General features: G+C 56.3%; 2 protein-coding genes across 3 annotated transcripts; both read left to right on the top strand.

The window, feature by feature from the left end:
* On the top strand, positions 1-7,476 carry PHF13 (PHD finger protein 13). The gene is made up of 4 exons (XM_084786890.1): positions 1-458; positions 2,114-2,215; positions 4,334-4,868; positions 5,232-7,476. Exons 1-4 carry the CDS (start codon positions 420-422, stop codon positions 5,456-5,458), a joined length of 903 nt encoding a protein of 300 aa, XP_084643016.1. The 5' UTR covers positions 1-419; the 3' UTR covers positions 5,459-7,476.
* A 573-nt stretch (positions 7,477-8,049) lies between these two features.
* Positions 8,050-14,417, top strand: THAP3 (THAP domain containing 3). Of its 2 annotated transcripts, XM_084786906.1 has the most exons (4): positions 8,050-8,205; positions 11,686-11,878; positions 13,396-13,500; positions 13,779-14,417. In XM_084786906.1, the coding sequence occupies exons 1-4, from the start codon at positions 8,132-8,134 to the stop codon at positions 14,052-14,054; spliced, it is 648 nt and encodes a 215-aa protein (XP_084643032.1). In that variant the 5' UTR covers positions 8,050-8,131; the 3' UTR covers positions 14,055-14,417. The 2 variants fall into 2 exon arrangements, with proteins under 2 accessions (XP_084643032.1, XP_084643033.1); XM_084786907.1 differs by lacking the exon at positions 13,396-13,500.
* The last annotated feature ends 623 nt before the right edge of the window (positions 14,418-15,040 follow it).

Below are 15,040 nucleotides of genomic sequence, written 5' to 3'. Positions count from 1 at the left end.
CCCACATTGACGAAGCCCAGACATCCCAGACTACAGTTCCCGACGACCCTCCCGGCGCTCCCGCCCTCCCTCCCGAGACACGAGCCGAACTGGGCGTCAGGTCGGGGAGCCGGTCGGGTTCCCGCTCGCTGTCTCCGCCGCCGCCGCCCCCTACAGTGCCTCTCCCGCCTCTCCACAGCGCCGGCCGTGGGAGCTGCATCCTCCTCTCAGTTCGCTGTGGACACTCCAGTTCGGGATCAGCGAGCCAGCGACGCGACACCCCGACGCCCCCCATCACCTCCAGCCCGGGGGGACCCCTCCCCGGTCCGGTCCGCCCTCACCCTCCGCGGTGCCGGAGCCCCCTGGCCCTGAGCGCCCCGCGGGCCCGCTCCCGCACTCCGGCCTCGGCACTCCCACAGCCGCCGCCCCCCACCCGGAACATGGACTCCGACTCCTGCGCCGCCGCCTTCCACCCCGAGGTGAGTGCGAGCGTCGCCTCGCCGCCCCCTCCCCGGCCTCCGCTGCGCTCCCCGCCGAGCCGGACCCCGGGAAGCCGTCTCGAGCTCGGCCTCCCTCCCCCACGTTCGCCCGGCGCCCCCAGCTCGGGCCCGCGCCGATGCTCCCCCGCTGGTCCTCCCGGGCGCCGCGCCCACCCTTCGCCCCTAGGACACGGCCCTCGGCCGCCCTGGCTCGGGGTCCCCGGGTCTCCTCCCCACTTCCCCGGTGCGGCCCGGCCCCCTCGGAACGGCTGCCCGCGCGCGGTCCCGCCGCCCCCCTCCACCGGCCAGGCCGCGCCCCGCCCCCACGGCGCCCGCGTCCGGGGGTCCGCACTCCGGGGCCCGTCTCCCGCGCCCGCCCCTCCCCCCCTTCCGGGGAGCGGCCCCCGCGCAGCGCCTCCGGGGTAGGGTCGGTGTGCGGGGTGTGCGGCGGGGGTGGGGCGGGGCGCGGGGGTCCGCGGTGTCGTAGCTGTGGGCAGGAGGCTCCCCGGCCTGCGCGGCCGCCGGGGCACCCACCCACGTCCCGCGGGCGTCCCGCACCCCACGGGTGGGCCCCGCACCTTCCGGGGCCTGCGCGGGCAGGCGGGCGGCGCGCGCCATCTGCTCTGGGAGGGAGGGCGGGTCCTTGGCCTCCGCGGCGCCGCCCCGCACTCGAGTCCGCGGTCTCCGACCTCCCCCCACCCCCCTCCCCGCGATGTCCCCCCAGGCGAAATTAAAGTTTTCCCGGAGTTGGGGCCGGGTTGGACTGCTCCGCGGCTGCCGGTAGCCTGCGGGGATGGCCGAGGGGCGGGAGCGAGCGGCCTGCTGGAGCAAGTTGGGACGGTGTTTGAAAGTGCCGTGTTGCGCGCCGCTTTGCGGGAAGCTTTCGGAGGTCGGCCTGGTGTGTCCACCTCCCAGCTGGCCGAGTACCTGAGCGCGGGTAGAGGTGGCGCCAGGGTGCGTGGAGCAGCCGCAGGGAATGTTCCCGGAGCAGGAGCCGCCGATGCTCCGCCTTCTTGGGAGAAAAATCCCTTTTTGTGGTGGGTGACTGTCGGCTGGGCGGCCAGCCGTTGGGAATGGTCCCTGAGCCGGTTGATCCTGCATTTTTTTAACGTGCGCACCTAGCCCCGGCAGTGTTTCCTCTCCGACTCAGTCCGCGGAACACTTGGGTGTCGGCATTCCGCCCCTAAACCAGGAGTGGACGGTGCCCCAGAGCGGTAGACACTGGGCCCCCCTCCCTGCCTTAGCTTCGAGGGAGTCAAGCCCGTGAATCTTGAAATCAGTGGAAATATATTTGTTTAGACCCACAGCTGCTGTTTGTTTTCAAAGTGGAAAATCTGTAGCAAAAAATGTAGATGTTGGAGCTCCTGATAGGTTTGCAGGGACGAACAGATAAGGCGAGTGCCAAGAGGTGGACTGTAGACCACAGGCTTTTATCTCCTAGCCAGTTTGCCAGGGTTCTTGGCACAGAATCTTAAAACTCTTCTTTTTGCACCTTAAAACTGTTGTTTCTTGACCCTCAATTTACCTTATCTTGTGTTATGCCTGTAAATCCTGCAGTATTTTGTGAGTTGGCAATAAAAGTTGCAGCTTGCTTTGTTTTGGTCAGACCTGCTCTCCGGGAGCCCCCTTCACACAGCCTTTGTTCCCCTCCGCAGGAGTACTCCCCCAGTTGCAAGAGGCGCCGGACTGTGGAGGACTTCAACAAATTCTGCACCTTCGTCTTGGCCTATGCTGGCTACATCCCCTACCCCAAGGAGGTAATTCCGGCCTTCCTGCTGCAGGTGCCTCTCCAGCGCTGGCTCTGGAGGCACTTGGGGCCAGCCCTGGGCAGCACTCTGGCAGGAATCGTTTTCTTTGGGATTTACATCATCAGCCCAGGCAGGGAAGTGGTTCCCAAAACTTTACTAGGCTGGTCTAGAAATGATTCAACTCTTATCTGTTTCTTTAGATAGTGTTTCTCTGTGTAGCCCTGGCTATCCTGGAACTCACTCTGTAGCCCAGGCTGACCTCAAACTCAGTGATCCATCTGCCTCTGGTGTTTGTCACCACCGCCCAGCTTTTTCCCCCCTCTGTAGTTGATTTTTAACAAACTTAAATGTTCATTTCCAGTCACTCTTGTAGTCATCACACTGAGGTTTGAGGCTAGCCTGGACTACACAGTGAATTCCAAGCTAGCATGGCCTAAGAATGAGATCCTGTCTTAAGAAAATAGTTAATAGCAACAACAAAAAAGTAGAAAGCAAAGCGTATTTGCCGAAACTTTACTTGGTGTTTGTCTGGGGGTTTTTTTGTTGTTGTTTTGTTTTGTTTTTGTGTTTTTTGTTTTTCTTGGAAAAGGCCCAGTAACTTGAGTGGCCAGACCAGTCTTTAGAAACTGTGAATAAGCACTGTTCTTTCTGCCTCTTGTGTGAAGATGATACCCTGGCCATGGTGGGCACACATTTTTTTTGCCAGAGGATTCAGGTCTTGCCTGGTTGTTGGAAATACCAAAAACAGTACTTGTGCCTGTGCCCCAAATACCATGTGGATGGAAGTTTGTTTTGTTCTTGTTTTTCCTTTGCCAAGGAAAAGGCACACGTGTGTGTGTGGGGGGGGGGGGAGATGTCAGCTGCTGTGGGGCTCAGACTGCTGGGGTCCTGTGTATATCACACAAAGCTCAATCACAGCCTGTTATTTGGGGATGCATTATTACTTGCTGTACAATGCACACTTTATACCACATAGAATACCAAGTCTTGACAGACAGCAGAGGACACAAACTGCAGCGCTTAGATTGCTAAGTTTTGGTCTTTTAGGGTCAAACCCCCCCCCCCCATTTCCTGGTCGCCTTGGCTACCATAGACTCACTTTGTAGACCAGACTGGCCTCAAACTCAAAGCTTTCTGCCCACCCCTCCCCCTAGTGTTGGGATTAAAGGAGTGCCTGGCGGTGATTGCTAAGTTTTGGGATGGTGTGATGGCTTCTGTTTCTTACTTTTTCCGACAGTTTCTCTGTCCTGTAGGTTAGGATGGCCTTGAACTCTGATCTGCCTCGCTGCCTTGAAGGCATGAGCCACTTTGCTCATGGTTCATAGAGCCCAGGGTTCAGGTTGTGCTGCTTTTGGGTTTGTGTGTTTTGATTTTAAAGAAGGTCAAAAATTTGAAACTGGCTGGGTGTGGTGGAGCATGCCTTTAATCCCAGGCATTCAGGGAGGCAGAGGCAGGCGGATCTGCTGTGAGTTCTAGGACAGCCAAGGCTATATAGAGAAACCCTGTCTTGAAATACAAACAAAAAAACAAAAAATTTTTTGAAACTAACTTAAATTCACTTAACTAAAAAGTAACTGGTTGGTGGGAGGCAGAGGCACGTGGATCTCTGTGAGTTCGAGGTTAGCCTGGTGTACAGAGTGAGTTCCAGGACCCGCAGGGCTACACACAGAGAAACCTTATCTTGTGAGGAAATACTCATTGGGAGAAGAAATGTAAGAGAAGGACTCTCCTTCCTGAGGGAAGAGCAGCAGGATGAGGCGTGTGTAGCAGTCCCGTAGGGTGTGGGAGGGTGGGGTAAACTCTCAGCCGCCTCCCCTCAAGCGCTCTGCCACTCTGCCCCCATTGCACCCTGGTCTGCCTCCCAGATGTAGCCATGAGCTTACTTAGTCCTGGCTCTGGGGCAGAAAATGAAGATGCAGAGAAGGGAGGTGAGCCTGCCTGGACACAGTAGTGCGCTAATGAGCTTCCTGGACACAGTAGTGCGCTAGTGAGCTTGTAGCAGTGGGTGCTGAGTAAGAGCCTAGGGGTTCTGGTTGTGCTTGTGCAGTAGGGAAGGACAGACTGCTGGGGGTGGGGCTTCTATCCCTGGGGACCAAACTACCAACCACGCCCTCTTTTCTCTCTCAGGAGCTCCCCTTGAGAAGCAGCCCCAGCCCGGCCAACAGCACTGCTGGCACCGTTGACAGTGATGGCTGGGACGCTGGTTTCTCTGACATCTCATCTTCAGTGCCCTTGCCAGTGTCTGACCGATGCTTCAGCCACCTGCAGCCTTCCCTCTTGCAGCGAGCAAAGCCCAGTAACTTCCTGCTGGACAGGAAGAAAACTGACAAGCTGAAGAAGAAGAAGAGGAGGAAGCGAAGGGACAGCGACATGCCTGTGAAGGAGGGGTACCGGGAAAGCTTGCTGAAGCTGGACGCTGCAGACCCGGATGTGGAGGCGCCCACAAGTCCCACCATGCAGCACATTCCCCAGGCCTCCGCTGACCCCTGCTCAGGCTGGGACTCTGATACTCCCTCCAGTGGCTCTTGTACTACTGTGTCACCTGATCAGGTCAAAGAAATAAAAACTGAGGGAAAGCGGACTATTGTCCGGCAGGGAAAGCAGGTGGTGTTCCGAGATGAGGACAGCACTGGCAACGATGAGGACATCATGGTAGATTCAGGTGAGTGTTGGAGCAGGGGGTCCAGGCCCCTAGGGGGTCAGGGTCGCTTAGGGGTTGAGAGGAGAAGGCAGAAGAAGGGGCAGATGGGCGCTCCTGAAAGACCTGTGAGCGCCTGGAGATAGCCCAGATTCTCCACAAGCCTGGGTGGGGAAATGATGTGGCTCTTAAGTGGTAGCTGGACCCCCACAGGGACCTCAGCCCCCTCTGGGGTGTTGTCACTGTGTTCAGAGAGAAACAGCAGCTCAGCTAGTTAGCTGGAGTGATGGTTCGATCATATGTAGCCGCTATGTCTCCCGGATGTACAGCTCCCCAGGGGAGAAAGGCTCCGGGGTCCCCACATCTCAAATGTTCGCTGCCTTCCAGATGATGACTCCTGGGATCTCGTCACCTGCTTCTGCATGAAGCCGTTTGCCGGTCGCCCCATGATCGAGTGTAACGAGTGCCACACCTGGATTCACCTGTCCTGCGCGAAGATCCGCAAGTCCAACGTTCCCGAGGTGTTTGTCTGCCAGAAGTGCCGGGACTCCAAGTTTGATATCCGTCGTTCAAATCGCTCCAGAATGGGCTCCCGGAAGCTGTTCCTGGACTGATCGGAGCTGGCGAGGAGACAGGCGGGACTGGAAGGACCTGGGCTCTGTGGCCTCCTCAGTTGAACACAGAACTCCCAGCTCTGGTGCGGGCAGACCCTGCCACTCAGGTGCCTAAGCAAAGGACAAGCCGTCCAGATAGAACTGTACATAGCTAGTGAGCAGTTAAAACGTCAGAGCTGCTGCTCCAGCTGTGTTCTCTGAGTTGGAGGCAGACTGAGCACCAGGTCTGCTTCAGCCAAGAGTGAGGGCGCACAGCCATTGTTAGCCAGCCCTGCTCTAGGGAGCCAGTGCTGGCTGTCAGTCCTGTCTCCTCTGTGCTTGGGGGTGCAGTTGTTCTGTTTCCCTGGCCTGTGTTTATTCTCCAGTGTTGGTCTTTTATCACAAGTGTCTATACAGCAGCCGTCCAAGTTGCCCTCCCCTGTGTGGTCTCACTGCCCCTGCCTCAGTCTTACTTATTGAGCCAGGGAGCTGTTTCCTGAGAGGTCTGCTGCCCTAAGAGGAGCCCTGGGTGGTGGGTGAGCTGTGATTGTCTGGTTTTCACTGTTTGTTTAAAGGGACAGTATGTAGCTACTTTTCCACAGAGTGGGGGCTGAGGGTGGAGGTGCTCTGTGTTCATAACTCAGTTTGTTTTGCACGATGTAAAAAGGCCCATTTTTTGTTTTGTTTTTTGTTTTTTTCACACGATACAGCCCAAAGTATTGGCCACTGTCTTGCTGAGTGCCCTTCCTCTGCTCTTGGTGGCCAGTGCCCCAGCACTATCCTGTGTGGGAGCACTTGGTTCTTTCTGTTCTTTTGCAGCCCACAGAAGCAGCTGTTTTGGGGACCTGTGTGCTCTTCTTCATAGATTGGGTAAAAAGAATGTGAGGGATTCTGCAGTGACTGCCTTCCACACACGCTGGCCTGCGGGGGTGTGAGTCAGTGCTGCAGCATCAGCTTGCAGTGTGTGCAGACCCCGGGCTGGGTGAGGGCTGGCTTAGCGCCGGGACCCTGGTGGTCCTGGGATGGAGGGGGGGGGTCTGTAGCTCTCAGTCCTTGGTCTTCCGCAGTTCAACACTCAGTCTTGTCAGTGTTTGGCAGGGCAATGGGTATGTTTCCCAAGTGTTTTTGGTTAGGCAGGAGACAGGGAAGGCCCAGGTGGATGACGTTTCTTTCTGTTCCGTGTGGCACCTCCAAAGGTCACCAAGCATTCCTCCATGTTACCTTAAGCACCAAAGGAGCTCTGACTATATTTGGCTAAACAGCCAGGGTTTTTTTGTTTTTTGTTTTTTTCTTTTTCTCCTTATATCTTTTTTTGGTCTAAGTATCTTTCTAAGTATCGAGTACTTAAACTTGTCCAGTTTTAGTTTTTTGTTTTGGTCCTGTTGCTCATATTAACGTGTAGAGAAGTACTTAGTGCCGAGGCTCTGTTGGCGTGCAGATGTCAAGGGTAACTGCTACAGAGGAGGAGCTGCTCCAGAGACAGCCTTGTCTGGCTCTGACTGGGGCAAATCCCCAGGACAAGTTAGAGGAATTTGCCAAAGACCTGCCCCATGACAGCATTCGTCCCATGTCTTCACCCGGAGAGTAACCAAAGTTCCAGTAGTTAATTTTTTTTTAAGTGCGTTAAAGAATATGTGTGGTTTTGTTGTGGAACTGGGAAGCTGGCCATCGTCCGTGTGCTCAGATTCGATGCCTCTGGAGTACACGGACACTCATCTCAATTTCTGCTTGCTTGCTTTGTGTTTTTAAGGGGACCTTTCCCTTGGATGGTGTCAGGTCAGACACCTTGGTTTGGGGTTAGTTTGAGCTGGGCAGCTGCAATCAGCTTCTTTATGCAAACTGGGCACGACCCTCTAGGGGCTCCTGGTTGATGGCCAATGATAGGGGAGGGAACGATGTCACCCCCAAAGTAGACCCCCCATTGCCGCGGCCAGGCCAGACAGCATCGTTTACATGGTTCTTTGTGTAAAGTCTACGTGTATAAAGCAAGCTTTTCTGTGAAACTGTATATTTTGTAAATAAAGATCTTGCTACTTTGAGCTTTCTGCCTCCTTAGGTGTCCTGGGCTGAGTGAAGGACACGGGTCAGGGAGCCCAGTCATTTGCGGGATAGTAGCTCTGGGAAAGCTGAGCTGGTGTTGGCTTTTAGCTCACTGGAAAGGACTATGGCCCAGGATCCGCTACTGCAGTCCGCTCTTAGGCACAGTGTGCACTTAGCCTGAAAGGCTATTCCTGGGTTCCTTAGTCACTGGCCCTGTTGAGGTCTGTGGTCTGTTGGGGGACACTCTCCCACCCCATACTTAACCCGAGTTCTCAAAGCCACTTGGGAGTGGGATTTGGGCATAGTGATGCGGGCCTTTAACCCCAGCGCATGGCAAGCAGAGGGCAGGCAGATGTGAGTTTGAAGTGAGTCCATCAAGCCTGCTGGTGGTCAAGTAGGATCCAAGCCTTTATGGCCCCGGGAAGCTTGAAATTTAGCTGAGGAGTTGCGGTTGACGCTTCTCTGGTCCAGATTTCCAAGGTTTTTAACCTGGGCGGAAGCTCTAGGAGGCGTCCCTGGGTCCCAACTATTCAGCGAGGGAGCACAGCAAACCAGATCCCTGCACCGCGAGCCTTGTAAGCCCCGCCCCTCGGGCCCCGCCCCCTGGGCCGCGTAGCCGCCATCTTTGTTAGGGGCGGTGGGCCCATCTCGGAGATGCCGAAGTCTTGTGCGGCCCGGCAATGCTGCAACCGGTACAGCAGCTGCAGGAAGCAGCTCACCTTCCACCGGTGAGGGGTGGGAAGCCGGGACCCGACCCAGAACTCTCGCAGGCCTCCGTGCACCGGGCGCGAGGTCCGGTGGCCCGGGGTTTGCGGGCGAGGTGGACCGGGACTACGGGTAGGGGGCGGGCAGGGCGGCAGCTGGGCTCCCGCGGCCTCACAGTCTGAGCTTCCCTGCGGGCTTGGGCTGGCCCACCTCACCTGGAAGCAGTAGGTTCTCAGAGTGAACAGAATGACCGTGAGTGGCGTCTGGCTGTGTCCCTGCTCTGGCCCCTGGCTGCTTGCGTCACCTCGAGGAGGGCCCAGGAGGAGGTCCATGGCCTGGAGGAGTGAGTGCCTCCAGGGTGGCCGGGCGTCCTGGCAGGACCCTTTTTCCCGGCATGAGTCTTGCGGAGTCCCTTCCGGGGAAGCGCCTTTCAAAGCTCCAGCTTCCAGTGATGTCTGTGCCTCCAGGGTTCAGTTCCCTAAGGCCTGGCAGCCTGCGTGCACCTGGTGCACACACCCCCTAAGCGCCCCCAGCACAGTTTCGGTGCTTCTACCGAGGAGCAGCAAGCACAGAAAAATGCACACATCAGTTGGCAGCCCAGAAGACTGCGGGCGCCCACATACAGTCTCTCCCCTTGGCGATCTGCCTGCCTGCAGAGTGGATTGCTGTGGCCAGGTTTGAGCCTTAAGTGATGGAATCACACAGCACGTGCTTTCTTCCTTCGGGGCATCGTTGTCAGACTCATCCTTGCCCCACATGCACTTTTGAGTTCTTTTTTGCATACTATCCCATTGAACGCGTGCTAGAGTGTATGTTCTGTGTTTGAAGGGCCTCTGCGTGGTGGCATGGGCAGTTATCGTGGGACCTGTGTCTCCTGGTCTGGTCGCCCCCATTCACTCTTGTGTTTTTGTTTGAAGTTTATTTGTGAATGGAAGGATCATGCGCTTGCCATGTCTCCCATGGACTAGCCAGAGGACGCCTTTTCCTTCCTGTTTTATGGGGCCTCAGGGATACCCCTCAGGTTAGGCTTTCACCAGGTGCCTTCACCTGCTGCTGAGCTATCTTAAGAGCGCCACTCTCACCCCCACCCCACCCCCACCTTTTGAGACAGGGCCCTGTTCTGTAGGTCGAGCTGATCTGGAGCTTACTATGTAGGAAAAAACAAAAACTGGCTTTGAAAGTGCAGAAATAGGGCTGGAGAGATGGCTCAGAGGTTAGGAACACTGTTCTTCCAAAGATCCTGAGTTTAGGTCCAGCATCCACAAGGTCCTTCATAGCCCTCTATAATGAGATCTGGTGCAGACCAGAGGTCTGCAGGCAAAACAAATCTTTTTTTAAAAATGAAAAGAAAGTGCAGAAATAAAGCCAGGTGCAGTGGCACATGCCTGTAATCACAGCACTCGGGAAGCAGAGGCAGATGGGTCTCTGTGAGTTCCAGGTCAGCTTGGTCTACAAAGGGAGCCCAGGACAGCCAGGGCTGCACAGAGAGACCCTGTCTTGAAACACCAAAAACAAAACAAAACACCCAAACAACAACAACAACAACAAAACAACCAAAAAGAAAATGAACTACTCCCAAACTACCCCACTGCCACTGCCTTAATGCTGGTATGCCAGCACCATGTGTCTGGGAGACTTTTATATTTTACGTTGGTATTAGGGGTGGCGCTCAGGCCCTCAAGAGTGGCCGGTAAGACAGGTGCTCTGCTGCCAAGCCACACTTCCAGCCCTGCTCTGCTGTTTCCCTTGAGACAGCTGTTTCTCTGTGTAGGTCCTGGCTGGCCTGGAACTCGCTCTGTAGACCAGGCTGGCCTTGAACCCAGAGATCTGCCTGCCTCTGCCTCCCAAGCGCTGGGATTAAGGGCGTGCACCACCACACCCGGCTTAAAATAAGTGTTTATTGACACAGTCACTGCATGTACTGTTTGTTGGCTTCCTTTATCTGTGTATATCCCACGGCGTTGACTACTCTGCTGTGTCCTCCTGCCTGTGTGCGTCCCGCTTCCAGGACAGGGTTGCTTCTATTTTTTTGAGAGAGGGAAGGTCTTGTGTAGCTCAGGCTGGCTTTGAACTGGACTGTCCTGGACTCATTTTGTAGACCAGGCTGGCCTTGGACTCACAGCGATCCACCTGCCTCTGCCTCCCGAGTGCTGGGGTTAAAGGCATGTGCCACCACCGCCCGGCCACCTGCCTTTTCTTAAATGACCTCTTAAAAGCTTCTGACTGGACTGGTCTCCTTTCCCCTCGTGACTCCTAGGACACATCTTGACCTTTGTCACAGATCTCCCTTGTCAGTCTCCTTTGCTGAATCCTCCTCTTCCAACACTGAGTGCTTCCACGCTGAAGGTGGAGCCAGTCAGGGCTTCTCCCGGCTGGCAGGTTCTGCTGGGACGTGTGCCCATCTGCCGCTCTTGTGCTTTGGCAGTCTGAGGAGCACTTGGACTTGCCCCTCGGTGGAGCCTCCTCCATGGCAGACATGAAGCCCTTCCTTCACTTCAAGCTTCACAAGCAAACCTGCCTTTTCCTCTTCCTTTCTATCCTCCTTCCTCCCTCCCCTCCTCCTCTCTTGTCCCCTACCTGGAAGACACTCCCTACTTTGTAGACCAGGCTGGCCTCAAACTCAGAGATCCACCTTCCTCTGCCTCCTGAGTGTTGGGATTAAAGGCGTGCGCCACTGCCACCGCCACTTGGCCGTTTCTGTGCTTTGACACAGGGTCTCGTTCTGTAACACAGGCCGCCCTTGAACTCACATCCATCCTCCTGCCTCAGCCTCCCCTGGGCTGGGATTGCCGACTTGAGTCATTGATTGCCTTGATGTCACAGTGCCCCTGGTTTTTCTTTCTTCCTTTTGGTTTTTTGAGATAGGGTTTCTCTGTGTAGCCTTGACTGTCCTGGACTCACTTTGTAGACCAGGCTGGCCTCGAACTCGCAGAGATCCGCCTGCCTCTGCCTCCCGAGTGCTGGGATTCAAGGCGTGCGCCACCCCTTCCAGCTCACCCGTGGTTTGCATTGTCCACATTCTCACTGCAGCCTGGGTGGATGCAGGCTCCCCTCTCTCCTTTCCTTTCCTCCAGAACATACAGTGATGCCCCTTCTACCTAAACAAAGCCCGGTGTCTTGTGGTCCTTGGTTCTCCAGGTGCCCCACCCCCACCTACCCTTTGTAAAGGCCACAGCAGCTTCCTACTTGCTGTACAGTCTGTTCGAATGTCATGCTGGCCAGCGCTGACTACCACAGCCGCTCCAGCCCTCACAGGCCCCCTCAGCTGGGTGTGCTGCTGTTTGCGGTGCAGGGTCCTGAAGGGCGATGACTAGATTCTTTCTGGGCGATGGCCACTGGCATGTGCTCTGGAAGCACCGTTCTCTCAGGCTCTTGTGTTCATGATCGTGGGGTTCACACAAACTCCCCAAACAGCCATGGTGAGAGCTTCTGGATGGTAGATATGGCTAACAAAGTGGACTACTGAGTTTCCAGAGCTGTGCCACATAACGCTGTGCCCGTAGGTTCCCACTCAGCCGCCCGGAGCTGCTGAAGGAATGGGTGCTCAACATTGGCCGCGCTAACTTCAAGCCCAAGCAACACACGGTCATCTGCTCCGAACACTTCAGACCCGAGTGCTTCAGCACCTTTGGGAACCGCAAGAACCTGAAACATAACGCTGTGCCCACTGTGTTTGCTTTCCAAAACCCCACACAGGTAGGGTGCTGGTCTGACGTCCAGTTGAGTGTGTGTTGAGAGGGGAGCTTTAGAAGTTGTAGTTTGGCTGAGTGTAGTGGTCCACCTTTAATCCCAGCACTTGGGAGGCAGAGGCAGGTGGATCTCTGTGAGTTCGAGGCCACCCTGGTCTACAAACAAAGTCCAGACCACCAAGGTTACACAGAGAAACCCTGTCTCAAAAAACAAACAAACAAACAAAAAAAGAGGCCAGGCGTGGTGGTGCACGCCTTTAATCCCAGCACTCGGGAGACAGAGGCAGGCGGATTGCTCTGAGTTCGAGGCCAGCCTGGTTTACAAAGTGAGTCTAGGACAGCCAGGGCTACACAGAAAAACCCTGTCTCAAAAAACTAAACAAACAAAAGCCTGGGTTCAAGGCCCAGCACTGAACAAATTGTGGTGGTGCAGGCCTGTAGTCCCAGAGTTTGGGACACAAGACCCTGCCAAAGAGGAAGTAGCGCTGAAGTTCCCTCGGTGGAGCTGCTTGTCCAGCATGCAGGAAGCCCTGGGTTAGAGCCCCAACAGCAGAAAGCGGCTGGGGCTGAGCGTGTGTGCAGTCCTGGAATTCCAGAGGCGGAGCCAGGAAGACCAGTTATCCTTGGGGTTTGAGGCCAGCCTGAGATACATAGTGCATTCCAGGCTATGTTTGTAGAGTGGAGGGTGACAGCTCTTAGGGTAGTGATGGAAGTGGACAGGGGCTGGGAGAGCTGAGCAGCTTCACTTCATGATCTTCAGTGTCCCCCCCACCCCCCCCCACCCCCATGCTGCAGCTGCACATGGCCACTGTGGGCACTGCCAGCAGGTGGCAGGGGCTTCAGGTCTGCTCCCAACCTTCCCATCACCTGGCGCTGTAGGGCAAACGCAGCCCATCAGGTAAGGTTACCAGGCTGCAGGCTGAAAGCCAATGACTCAGGTCCTTGGCACCGTCGGGACCTGCTCAGCCGCTGCTGGCCCAGGATTTGGGACTGTGTCTAGTGGAAGCACAGCTGGGTTCAGTATTCTTAGGTGTGCCCGACTTCAGGCTGAGCCAAGGGACTTGGTTACCCTAGGCCACCGCCTGGCCCATCCTTAGGTCTGTGTCCTGCCTGAAGAAGAGCTCTGTCTTGCTCAGAGGGGAGATGCCGCCTCAGAGGTGAGCGCGCCAGCGTTGCTGTGAGGTGGCGGCTTCCTGGTCAGGCAGTGCTCACAAGCTTGAGCCTGGTGAAAGGTGAGAACGACCACGTGAAGACAGCAGAGCATTAGGTTTGAGTTCAGGGTTCATCTCACAGGGAAGCTGTGGCCTCTGTGGCCCTAGGCTTCCTTGTCCTTCTGGTATCAGACCTCAGTGGGTCATAGGCTGGAGCCCAGGGGTTGATGGGAGGAAGAGGCGGGCTCTGGCTGCAGATGCACAGGCCAGGGCGCAGCCCCTTGCAGGGCTTACTCAGGGATGGACAGTGGCAGCTGTGTGAGGATCCGGTGTCTACCAGCTCAGCCAGCCTGACTCCGCCTGCTGTCCCCAGGTCTGCCCTGAGGTGGGGGCTGGTGGGAACAGCTCAGGGAAGAACATGCACACCACAATGGAAGACTTCCAGCCTCCAAACACTGAAGGGCCCGTGGCGACGCAGGTAAGACCCTGGGCGCGAGGTTGTCTCAGAGGGACAGATTTTGCTACCAACGAAATGAAGAAGCCCAGAGGACCCGACAGGACAGGAGCAGCAGGGTAGGTGGCTGAGGTTAGGGCTCAGTAAGACCATGGAAGCACACCAGGATTTCAGGAAGGGAAACACGGCCGAGGCCAAACCTGAAGGGTAATGAGCATCTGTGGCTGTAGCTCGGATGCCTTCTTGCTGGGCACGCAGGGCCACCTGGGCAGCGCTTCCTCAGCACTGACCTCTGTCCGCAGGTCTTACCCGAGAGAGAAGCAATGGAAGCGTCCGGCCTGCCAGCCAGCCCCCTGGGGTTGAAACAGCCCCTTCCGGGACAGCCATCTGATCACAGCTATGCCCTTTTGGACTTGGATACCCTGAAAAGAAAACTGTTCCTCACGCTGAAGGAAAACAAGAGGCTCCGGAAACGCCTGAAGGCCCAGAGGCTGCTGCTGTGGAGGACATGTGACCGCCTGCGAGCCTGCAGAGGACAGCGGAGACCGCGGGCCAGTCGGCCAGCACAGCTGAGCTGAGCCTGAGCAGGCTCTGGGATGTGGGGGTGGTCTGCCCGCTGTGCTGCAAGGTGCCCTCAAACCGGCAGGATGGCATGCTGTGACTGGCAGACGTCAGGTGCGGACCCAGGTGCTGGGGAATAGGAGGCACAATCTCAGGTCTCCTAAGCTGAGGCTGGCAGCAACAGTGACCAAATGTGAGGAGCTGTCACAACCCTGTCAGAGGTACTCCTGCAGGGGGAGGCGAGGAACATGTAGAGCCTGTGGGTCCTTCTCACTTCCCCAGAGAGGCCAATCTGATGGCAGGGTCCCCCATCAGCCTGTATTTCTGAGTGACTCCTTTTCTGGCCTGGCGCAAATGTGGAATAAATTCTTTGAAGATTCCGATTGTTTGTCAGTTTGTTCCCTTGGCCTTAGACCTCTCCCCACCCCATGAAGGACAGGCAGGGCGTGGCTGCAGAATCTGACCTAACAAAGTACAGTGGGCAGGCTGCTGCCCTGAGGCAGGGAAGATGCAGTGCGGGAGAACCATTCAGAACCCAGGTTCGGGTCCCAGCACCGCCACAATGGCCCACAGCCACCCATAATTTCACTCTAGGGGACTCCATGCCCTCCTCTGGCAGCAGGCAAACATGGCACACACATGCAGGCAAAGAACCCATACACAGCAAGAATGTCTGAGCCAGTCGCGGTGGCGCACACCTCTAATCCCAGCACTGGGGAGGCAGAAGCAGGCAGATCTCTGTGAGTTCGAGGCCAGCCTGGCCTACACACAGAGAAACCCTGTCTCAAAAACCAAAACAGAACCCAAAAACAGCGTGAGTAGAGGTATACACCTGTAACTCCTGGACACAGCATCGTGTGTTCATTCGGGGCCAGACTGATTCAGATGCAAACACACGCTCGTAAGTCTCATCTCCGTATCGCGGGGTTCTGTACCTCAGGTACACACTTGGCTCAGACACACACTCTTAAGTCTCATCTCTGTATCGCGGGGTTCTGTACCT

Source organism: Acomys minous (assembly GCF_964271855.1).
Source record: "Acomys minous genome assembly, chromosome: 6".
Classification (NCBI taxonomy): Eukaryota; Metazoa; Chordata; class Mammalia; order Rodentia; family Muridae; genus Acomys; species Acomys minous.
This window is presented reverse-complemented; position numbering and strand designations above follow the sequence as displayed.

Excerpts from the sequence above, each read along its gene's own strand:
- PHF13 (XM_084786890.1), top strand. The coding sequence starts at position 420 with ATGGACTCCGACTCCTGCGCCGCCGCCTTCCACCCCGAG. Across the intron at positions 2,216-4,333 it reads ACATCCCCTACCCCAAGGAG|GAGCTCCCCTTGAGAAGCAG; the intron begins GTAATTCCGGCC and ends TTTCTCTCTCAG. Across the intron at positions 4,869-5,231 it reads GGACATCATGGTAGATTCAG|ATGATGACTCCTGGGATCTC; the intron begins GTGAGTGTTGGA and ends GCTGCCTTCCAG.
- THAP3 (XM_084786906.1), top strand. The coding sequence starts at position 8,132 with ATGCCGAAGTCTTGTGCGGCCCGGCAATGCTGCAACCGGTACAGCAGC. Across the intron at positions 8,206-11,685 it reads AAGCAGCTCACCTTCCACCG|GTTCCCACTCAGCCGCCCGG; the intron begins GTGAGGGGTGGG and ends CTGTGCCCGTAG. Across the intron at positions 11,879-13,395 it reads CTTTCCAAAACCCCACACAG|GTCTGCCCTGAGGTGGGGGC; the intron begins GTAGGGTGCTGG and ends TGCTGTCCCCAG.